Genomic DNA, 10,856 nt, shown 5'->3' on the forward strand with positions numbered 1-10,856 from the left:
TGAAAGCATATCTAATTAAAAATAACAAATTTATGAATTACTAGCATGCTGGAGATTTTTTCCAGGCAACAACTGCTGTTGGTTGTCTTCGAAAAACCAGTTTTAGTGACACAGATGGATGTGCTACCCATTTAGAGGCTGCTTTACTGAAAGTGCAAAACGCTCTATGTTCACAAAAAAGTGTGCTTGATGTATCACTATGAAAGCATATCTAATTAAAAATAACAAATTTATGAATTACTAATAATGTTACTGAATTTTTGTTTTCAGATTCGGGTGACTTGATGCTAAGAATTTACAGGGCGGAGTCATACGTTGGCCTCCAAGAATATAAAACAGCCATAGATGACCTAAATTTTGTTATTTCTAAAATGCCAAATTGGCCAGAGGTAAGTCGATATGAACTCTTTAATTTTTCAACTTTTGTGTTTATAAAATGCATGAATTCTAAATTATACCTGCACCAAGTTAAGAACCTAGGCCAGCTACCTTCAATGTTATCTTGTAGGGCATGGAAAGTGCTAAAAGGTATCTTAAAAGAGTTGCCTGTATGAGGCAGGCTGCTGATGGGTGTGGCAGGTTAGAGTTGATTGGACAATATCCTCGGAACTGTTAATTTAGCCTTCATGAAAAGCTTCAGGTATTTTTATTTCCCATCGCAACGTGAGGTGGCGGTGTCTTTGGGTGAAGGGTTAAGGGCAGTAGAACTGACTCTTGGCAGCTATTATGAGGTACTTTTGTGGTGTCTGTAAATACTTGTTAGTGATTATTTCTTTATAAGAACACTTCTATGTCTTCTCTTAGAAGTTATTAAATACGTACAAACTTAATTTCATTTTAACGTTATTTGACCGGTTGGTTGGTCGCAGTTGTGCGCGCAGCTATAGTTGCTTAAAAGCAGAACTTCTGAGGCCTGTACGTTTGGTAGGTTGATGTAACTGAGTTTTAAAATTTATGCTGTGTGCAAGTTAGTCCTTCTAAAGCTCTGCACTTCCCTGAGGTGTTACACTTTGATAGTATTTCCCAAAGTCGGAGTATTTTAAACAGCATCTGTTCCTTGAGACTATCGTGAGATGAGCGAGCCCTGTTGCCAGTCAGGACTAGAATTCTTGGCTCTATGTTCAGTCAACATTTCTCTCATAGTTTTTGAGTTTTATTGGTAAAACAGTTTGCTGTATAAATAGGGCAACAAAGTTTTCTTTTCCAAATGCTACCAAAGAGTCAAAAAAATACATAGCACAAGCAATAAATTCCCTTGCAATAGTGTTGGCTAAAAAATGCCAGCATGTGTTTGGGGCCTTTTTAGTGGCTACAGTACTTGGAGCTGGGATAGTTGATGGTGATGTAACCTGTAACAGCTGGGGTTTGTTTTGTTTATCTCTTAATTTTTATTAAGAGAGGGGCACTTTGCTGTTTCAGCTTGGAAAACTTTCCTTCGAAAAGCCCAAAGAAAGTCAGTGGGAGTGCAAATAGTGCAGGCGGCTGGAGGGTCACTGGCCTTCTCAACCGTAAGATACCGCATACTGGAGCGCTTTCTAAAGAGCGGCAAGATCTTGCCACGCAAGGGGAGATAACTGCTGCTGTCTTGGTCTCTCTTGTGCTCAGCAGTTCCATGGCTATTGCAGATTCGGAGAGCGTGCTGCTTTTCACCTCTCGGCATTGGTAGTACTGTCTACTTTTTTCTATGTGAGGTTTGGAAAGAAACCTCGCTTCACTTAACTGAGCTTGGTTTGATGGATTCCTCTAACAAGTATTGTCTCTGTAGGAAAATAAACTGACTGTAAGAGGAGGATTGGCATACTTTTCTTCTTCAGGATACATCTTAAGGAAATTGCCCAAATCCATCAAAGATGATGCATGTCCTCATTTGAGAGCCTTGTTTAACAGGCTCTACTGTTAACACTGGCAGTCATTCCGTAGAAACGGCGCTCTGGGTTTTTTTTATAGAATCATAGAACGGTTTGGGTTGGAAGGGACCTTAAAGACCATCTAGTTCCAACCCCCCAGCCATGGGCAGGGACACCTTCCACTAGACCAGGTTGCTCCAAGCCTCATCCAGCCTGGCCTTGAACACTTCCAGGGATGGGGCATCCACAGCTTCTCTGGGCAACCTGTCCCAGTGCCTCACCACCCTCTCCGAGAAGAACTTCTTCCTGATATCCAATCTAAACCTCCCCACTTCCAATTTAAACCCGTTACCCCTTGTCCTGTCACTACAGACCCTTGTAAAAAGTCCCCCCCAGCTTCCTTGTAGCCCCTTCAGGTACTGGAAGGCTCCAATAAGGTCTCCCCGGAGCCTTCTCTTCTCCAGGCTGAACAAGCCCAACTCTCTCAGCCTGTCCCCATAGCAGAGGGGCTCCAGCCCTCGGAGCATCTTCATGGCCTCCTCTGGACTCGCTCCAACTGGTCTATATCCTTCTGATGTTGAGGGTATGTTTTTGGTTTGGATTTTTTGAAATTAATTTTTCTGGCCCATTATCTAAAACCTCATATACAACTAGATGCTGGTTTTTTATCTAACTTTTGTTAGCTAACAGTTTTCTTTATCTAACTTGTATTTATATTACTGCAAATGCAACTTTTTACAATAGAGGTAAGTTGGATAAGGCACTTTGAACAAAATTCAGTAGTCTTTTCTCCCCCTTTTTCACAGTAAACAGATTATTTTTTTCCTAGGTGCTGTCTAGTTTTCAAGAATAAAATACGGTTGGAGGAAGTAATTCCAAAAATGCATTGTTTAGTGTTAAGAAAATAGATTCAGGTGTATATGTAAGGGATGCATGGTTGTGTGGATTGTTTTCTTTGTAGGTACCTTTCTCCTGCAGGCTGGAACTGTAAGGCTTTTAATGAGGCAGTGCAAAAAGATTCTGTAAGCTGTTGTATGAGGTTATATAATAATTTGCATTGCATGTCCCCTTCTTTGCCTCCAAAAGCTCACAGAAAGGGGAAATCAAGGCTTTCTGTGAATTCAGCACCAGTTAGGTTTTTAAACCTTCATGTAAACCAGAACAAATTAACTGGAAGGAGACTACCACCACCAGCCTGTCCCATGGCTCTTTTCAAACACCATAGGAGATGTGTGTTAGACAGGGCATACAGGTCATCCGCACTGTGCACAGCTGAAGTCTGTGGGAGAGCTACGTCGTTTTTGTCATGGCGGGCTCTAATTCTAACTCTTGTAGCACCTGTAAGATGAATACTGCAGTTCTGCGAACTCTCTAGAAATGTTTTCATGATATCTGTTTTTCAGGTTTACTTCCGGAAAGGAAAAGTGCTGCAAGACTCTGGCTTTGTAGGTGATGCCTTACAACTGTTTCTACAGTGCTTAGCACTTGATGAGGACTTTCTTCCAGCCAAGCTAGAAGTCGAAAGGGTAATTCTATTTATGAAACTGGATTGCTATCTCTGACTTGCTTCCTTTAGAAAGCTCCCGTTACGTCAGACTTTGAGCATCTAAATATCTTCAGTACGTACAGAGAAGGTTGAGGTGGCAGACCTGGTTCCTTTCAAGATCTGTCATACCATGTTGAAGGGATAGTCCTAATGTGCAAGTTGGAAGTGTGTGTTTCAAAGTGCTTGTGCTTTTGAAGTTATGAAATGAAAATCTAGAAAAGGGGAAAGCAGTCATCAAGTTAAATATTCAGAGTTGAACTCTTTTGTGCTCAGAGCACAACACTCAATGCTGCTTTTTCAATGTAAATTTTTATAATGTCTAACTCTGCTCAAAGAGCTCACTCACTTGTAGCAGAAAAGATTTCTAGTTAAATTTCTGTTTAGTAATATAGGTATGTAGGTTTCTGCTTGTTCTCAACTGTCCTTTCTCAGTTACTGCTTAAATAGAGCTCTATGTATGAGAATAACTTCATACAGATTCTTATTTTTGGTATGTAGCTTTATGAAAAAATATCTAGACAGAGCTTTGTTGTTATGAACATTTCGCTGTTTGTTTTCTAGACATTGTGTGATGTGCTGTCCCCAGAGAAGTTAGGAGAGAGTCTGAAGGAACCCACTTGGAATTCACCACATATTCGAAATAAGCCTTTTGTACTTGGTTCCGAGGTGACTGAGTCTTACTGCAACTTACAGCTTTGTCCTGAGCAGGTAACAAAAGCTATGGGATAACCTTTCGCTTTGGCTGATAGGCAAACCTCAGATGTTTTGGTATCTTTATTTGACATACTTATTTTCCAGCCTAAATGCTGACTTTTTGGAGTCGGCTAAATTGGAAGAACAGAACTGTGCTTTGGGAGTAATGTATTTTAATTTGGATGCTAAGATTTCTCATTCTAGTGAACTAGTTAGAAGGACTGAGATTTGGTAATAGTGACCTCAAAATGCAGAGAAACACAGTTTTTTGGAGGGGGAGAAGATTTTGAAGTTGTTAATGCGAAGCAAATTTGAATACACTCTTGGCTTATCAAATTCCTTTGCTTAACTAATGAACTCACTGTGGGTATCAGTCTGGCTTTTATGTCTTTGCATGTTATGTACTTAGATTTGTGTTACTCTAAGTACAGTTCAGTTCATCTTACTATTATAGAGTTTAGGAGGATCAGAGGTACCGGAGCCTGTCATTGGAAGCTTAAACCGTGCACAGTCTGCCCATGCTCTTAACTCAACAAAAGACCTTGCCAAGGAAGATGGCTTAAAGAGAGTGTCTTCTGAACCCCTTCTCTCTGGCCAAGAAAAAGGTGCTTTGTTGAAAAGAAAGCTTTCCTTTTCAGAACAAGACACAGTTGTATGTGGAGATGGAAGAAACAAACACAAAAAGCAAGGAGGTAAACAGTCACTTCCTTTGAAATTTAAAGTATTTACTGTCTTGTGCCTGTCTTTGAAGGAGTATTTTGGCTTTCTTTTTCTCAGATAGTACGAAAAGAGACACGACACTGGCTTTTGGAACAATTCCAGGGAATTTGATTGATGTATCGGATTTTGAGTGCTCTCTATGTATGAGGTAAGACTTCCTCCTTGAGTCGACATTTGCATTATCGATGCTTGGTCACATACCTGTTACACATCTAAGCTGAGATATTTACAGGTTGTGATGAGTTCTGATGTCAGTCCCTAATTTTCAGCCTTCCTCTATCCCTAGAGTCAAATGCTTATGTAGCACTACAGCAAGTGACACGTTTAAATAACACAGCATTATTTTAATCAAGCTGCCTTTTAATTTAAACTTGGCATTAACTGGTAACCTAAAAAGGACAGGATCTTTTGCACTTAAATGTTAGGGATTTTTTCAGTCAGTATAACTGTAGCTTATTTTGGGAAGGCTGATGCTTAGAAGTATTCCCTGTGAACCTAGCATGGGTCTGGGAGATACAGATACTTCAGAATGTTACTCCACTTAAATGTGGCCGATGTATTTGAAAGCTCTTAATGACCCGACTTGGTGGTAAGAATAAATGCCTTAACGTGTATGGTGTACACAAAATTCTCCGTAGTTAGGTTACTAGTGTGTAATACTGTTATTGAAACAACTGTACTCCACAAAGAATCACTTAATTTTTAGTATTCGATGTAGCGAGACCAGAATCTTTGTACAGTGGGATAAGCGTTTAGATATTTAGAGTGTTGAAATGTGTACAGATTCATCAGAAAACATTAAAAAAAAAAGAAGAGTGGTGGGGTGGACAATGGAAACAAACAGCAGTGTAGGGCAAAAGGTAAAATAAGCCGACGGGATTCATTTTCTCTGCTTTGTTATGGTGTAACTATTCTTTAAAAATTTGAGAGGTTGCTTACTGACTTTTTTTAGCAAAGCACACGCTTGCCGCAGTGTCTAACTTGTAATAATTTTCTTTCAGGCTATTCTTTGAGCCAGTGACAACCCCTTGTGGACATACTTTTTGCAAAGGGTGCTTGGAACGGTGTTTAGACTATGCTCCTCAGTGTCCGCTCTGTAAGGAGAGTCTGAAAGAGGTACTGTTTCTCGGTAGAGCTCACAAAGAATGCATCGCTTTTAAAGGCTGTTTCGCTTAAACCCAGCAACTTGGATTCACTTGGGTCATAGGTTGCTGCTAGAAAGGAAAAACTTGAGACAAACGTCGTCAATACAAGTTGATTAGGTTTGCCTCGGGGTCTTGTAGGTTTTATGTTTCTCTGACCATCTACGTATGGGTGGAGTGACATCGTGTTTGGAAACTTTGGTAACTCTTCAGTTAAACCTCTGAGTTCTGTACACTTTCCTTATTTGCCTGGCTGGAAAATCAATCCTGTCTCTGGTAAGCATAGTAATACTGAGTTAGACACTCGAGTTGTCAAACACTAAGAACTAAACCAGAGCATCTCGTTTTCAAATATTACAGTAACATTAGGTGTTAAGTAATGAAACGTGAGAATTTCAGAGCTGTAAGTTTTCATGGGTTTCAATCTAATCTGTGACACACACATCATGGTTTTCAATAAAAACTGCACTTTCTTAAGTCTTATTAATATTTCTTTTCATATACTTAACAATTTTTTAAAAATTGCTTTACAGTACCTTGCAAGTAGAAAATACAGCATCACAGAACTGCTGGAGAAATTAATAATGAAATATTTGGCTGATGAATTATATGAGAGGAAGAGAATTCACGCTGAAGAAACTGCTGAACACTCAAAGTAAGCTTGCTGTCTTGTCTAGAAACTTGGAGAGACTAGTATGGAAATCCTTTTTAGAAGTGCTTTTATTATTTTTGAGATTTCTAATAATGGCATGTTACGGATGGAAGGAGGAGTACAAAAACATGTTAATTTAGGGTCTTAAGTGTGTATTTCAGAAAACGAAAAGTTTTTTTAACTAGGGTGGGAATAAAAAACATGACGCTCTGACAGTAGCAATGTGAGGCTCTTGAGTCCTCTACAAAATATGTTTGTCCTTTGGTTTCTCTGTGTGTGTGCACTGTCGTGGAGCTTTGGGTTTAGTTTTGCTGCTCTTAATGGAATTGTCCTCGGATATTTTAATTTCTGTCAAAGCCTTTTGTGATAGACACTAATTGTATAAAGGGAGATGTGATGAAAAGAAATTTTTGGGGTTGGGTTTTTTTTGCTGTCTTGATGTTTATCTCTAGAGTTCTTCAGATATATAAAGTGCTGTGTGTTGTAGATATGAATGTTGAAAACCTAAAACTATAGCTTATGCAATGAACGTAACAATCCATAAATTAGAATTGTGCTTTATAGCCTGAAAAGTATTAAAATTAAATAGCTGGTTATGTTTTAATGCTAACGTGTTTTTATCAACTTGATACACACTTGACAAAATAGTATTTAAAAACATTTAGTTCTTTATATTAGGCCTACTTGGGCGTACTGTGTTATACCCTGGGTTGCATCTTTGCTATCTGGAGTCCATCACCGAAAATAATCGAAATGGTGATGTAGGTACAGTGTAGTTACTGCTACATCTTTTTAGTTTCAGGTAAACTGTCACTCTGAGGCCGTAATGGCTTGTATGGCTTAAACTTAAAGGGAAAAAATAACACCCCTGTCCCCACAAAAACCCTTCACTCACTGGTGAGATGGTCACGACCTAGATAACTCAGGTTTACTGTCAGTATATATGCAAATCAGAATGTAGGTTTTCAGTCACTGTTGTCACTACGTGTTTTGATTGTTTATGAAAGTTACTGCAGTGTGCTTATTGTTAAACCTTGAAAAGAGTGCTTTATGACCTCAGATATAGCCCACATGCTGAAAAAAAAAGTCTTGGCATAGTTGACTGATGAGGTTTTTAAGCCACATATTTCTTTTGATGTTCTCTTGAAGCTTGACCAAGAATGTTCCAATGTTCGTTTGCACTATGGCATATCCTACTGTGCCTTGCCCTCTACACGTGTTTGAGCCAAGATACCGACTCATGATTCGCAGAAGTATGGAAACTGGGACTAAACAGTTTGGGATGTGTATCAGCGATTCTCAAAATGGGTAGGTTTACATCCGATTCTGAGCTCCTCGTCTTTTATGTCTTTTTTTCTTAATTATAAAAAAAATGCCGTTTCAGAAGTGTGTAATTACAGTACTGACAAGGTCTTTTTTTTTCTAGTTTTGCAGATTACGGGTGCATGCTGCAAATTAGGAACGTTCATTTTCTGCCTGATGGACGGTCGGTTGTTGATACAGTGGGTGGAAAGAGATTTAGAGTTTTACGGAGAGGGATGAAGGATGGTTATTGCACTGCAGACATCGAATATTTGGAGGATGTTAAGGTATCCAGAATGCTATCTAAATACTCACTAGTATTAATAGTTCAAGATTTCTGCTCCATTTCAAACTTTAACATCTTTAGACAACTGGAAGATTTAGTGCCAGTATGTGGAAGAAATGGAAGCTAGCTCACTTTTTATTATTAACCATAGAATCATAGAATAGTTTGGGTTGGAAGGGGCCTTAAAGACCATCCAGTTCCAACGCCCTGCCATGGGCAGGGACACCTTCCACTAGACCAGGTTGCTCCAAGCCTCATCCAGCCTGGCCTTGAACACTTCCAGGGATGGGGCATCCACAGCTTCTCTGGGCAACCTGTCCCAGTGCCTCACCACCCTCTCCGGGAAGAACTTCTTCCTGATATCTAATCTAAACCTCCCTGCTATTATTATAAAGCATCAAAGAAACAGTGAGGGTTTTCCTGAACAATAGTTTGAAGCTGTAATTTTTTAAAATATCACTGGACTTCATGGAATTGCTAAGGTTGGAAAAGACCTATAAGATCATCCAGTCCAACCATCAGCCCAACACTACTGTACCCACTAGACCATGTCCTCAAGCACCACATCTACACGTTCCTTGAACACCTCCAGGGATGGTGACTCCACCACTTCCCGGGGCAGCCCGTTCCAATGCCTGACTACTCTTTCAGTGAAGAAGTTTTTCCTAATATCTAATCTAAATTTTGTCTGGCACAACTTGATGCTGTTTCCTCTTGTCCTATCACCAATTACCTGGGAAAATAGACCAACACCCACCTCTACAACCTCCTTTCAGGTAGCTGTAGAGAGCAATACGGTCTCCCCTGAGCCTCCTCTTCTCCAGGCTGAACACCCCCAGCTCCCTCATGCGCTCCTCATCAGGCTTGTTCTCCAGACCCTTCCCCAGCTCTGTTGCCCTTCTCTGAGGAAGACATGCTCCAGCATCTCTATGTCCTTCTTAGAGTGAGGGACTTTACTATTCATTCATTAGCAATCAACGTTTGGGTAGGAGAATGCAAGAAATGCATCTAAATACAGTTGAAACTGAATGTGTTTTTAAACACAAATAGTCATTGTTTAATGATACTTTCATAACATTCCTCCCATAGGTTGCTGATGAACAAGAACTGAGGAAACTGAGAGAACTTCACAATTTTGTTTACAATCAGGCCTGCAGTTGGTTCCAAAACTTAAGAAACAAATTTCGTACTCAAATTCTTCAGCACTTTGGGCCAATGCCTGACAGGGAGGAAAATATACAGGTGAGACAGCTTTTAATATCAATTATTAGGTGCATATTTCTAAAAATAACAGCTGCTAAACAGTAAAAGGAAAAAAACACCCCACCCTTCTTTTTCCCCCAACTTTGAAGGGAATAAGGCTTGCATCTTGTTTCTCTGACGATGAGCAACAACAGAGAGTTCCGTTGCTGTTGGGTAGTTTTTGCAGGAAAGGGTGATAGGCGGCTGTGGAGATAAAACACTGAGAACACTTTAAGTTCCAGTGGCGTTTTAGACGGTTGGTTTGCGTAAAGCCGTTAGAATTCAAATGGGAAAACCCCTCCCTTTCCTTCCCCATGACACGTGCTGGCAGTAATCTTTGGCAAAGAAATAATGGCACCGCCGTCCTCCTTTCTGTGCCAGTGCCATAACTGTGGCAGCTGCTAGGTTTTGGCAGATGTTTGCTACCAAACCAGCTGCAGCCATCTGTTTTAAGGCTGTTACAAACAGTTAATGAAGGTCGGTGAGATCCTGAGAGAGTGGAGTCTGGGGGAAAAGTAACACAAAACCACATAAAATTTGGCTTTCCAAGCGGGATCTTAGCAGACCCTGACCTTCACTCACATGCTACATACTTTTATGGAACCATATTTACTGCCCTGGGAGGACTGTAGATGGTGTGGAGGCCAGTGCATGAATTCAGAAGTGGTTTTAGAACAATTCAATTAAAAAAAAATGCTTCAAACAACATACTAGGAAAGAGGGATCAATAGCAGGGCAGCAATACCATGGGTATGTACCTGAGGTTTGTAGTGGAACAAGGTGTGTCAGCTGTGTGATACAGAGGCAAGGGAGGAAATGTCATCCTGGAGTGTACCGCTATCAGTAAGATTTTGCAAGTCATTTGAGGTAATTTATCTTCCTGATGGGGACAGGACCTCTGCTGAGGAGTGTTATGACCAGTCTGGGCATGACCTCTAAGGCTCGGTGTAGAGAACTAAAGAAAGTGCAGGAAGTTACGTAGTATGTCTTTGCAGCGTAGAAGAAACTGATTTAAGTAGTCCTGCTCTGCCTAGAATGGAATCATAGAATAGAATATTTTAGGTTGGAAAAAGACCTGTAAGATCATCGAGTCCAACCTTTAACCTCACACTGCTAATGCCACCACTAAATCGTGTTCCTGAGCACCTTGTCCACATGTCTTTTAAATCCCTCCAGGATGGTGACTCAACCCCCTCCCTGGGCAGCCCGTTCCAATGCCTGACAGCCCTTTCAGTGAAGAAATTTTTCCTAATATCCAATCTAAACCTCCCCTGGTGCAACTTCAGATTGTTTCCTCTCATCCTGTCACTTGGGAGAAGAGACCAACCCCCACGTCTCCGCACCCTCCTCTCAGGCAGTTGTAGACAGCGATAAGGTCTCCCCTCAGCCTCCTCTTCTCCAGGATAAACATCCCCAGTTCCCTGAG

General features: G+C 40.5%; 1 protein-coding gene across 1 annotated transcript in view; it reads left to right on the plus strand.

The window, feature by feature from the left end:
- Positions 1-251: 251 nt before the first annotated feature.
- Positions 252-10,856, plus strand: part of LONRF1 (LON peptidase N-terminal domain and ring finger 1) — a gene marked incomplete at its 5' end in the record, with an annotated part of 12,014 nt that continues 1,409 nt past the window's right edge. The window contains 10 exons of the mRNA XM_010146761.1: positions 252-389; positions 3,251-3,373; positions 3,955-4,101; positions 4,541-4,778; positions 4,864-4,954; positions 5,808-5,922; positions 6,482-6,603; positions 7,750-7,908; positions 8,027-8,189; positions 9,278-9,430. Of these exons, the coding sequence (XP_010145063.1) occupies positions 252-389; positions 3,251-3,373; positions 3,955-4,101; positions 4,541-4,778; positions 4,864-4,954; positions 5,808-5,922; positions 6,482-6,603; positions 7,750-7,908; positions 8,027-8,189; positions 9,278-9,430 (1,449 nt within the window). The remainder of the gene's footprint in view (positions 390-3,250; positions 3,374-3,954; positions 4,102-4,540; positions 4,779-4,863; positions 4,955-5,807; positions 5,923-6,481; positions 6,604-7,749; positions 7,909-8,026; positions 8,190-9,277; positions 9,431-10,856) is intronic.

This window comes from Eurypyga helias, unplaced genomic scaffold, assembly GCF_000690775.1.
Source record: "Eurypyga helias isolate BGI_N326 unplaced genomic scaffold, ASM69077v1 scaffold15942, whole genome shotgun sequence".
NCBI classification, from domain to species: Eukaryota; Metazoa; Chordata; class Aves; order Eurypygiformes; family Eurypygidae; genus Eurypyga; species Eurypyga helias.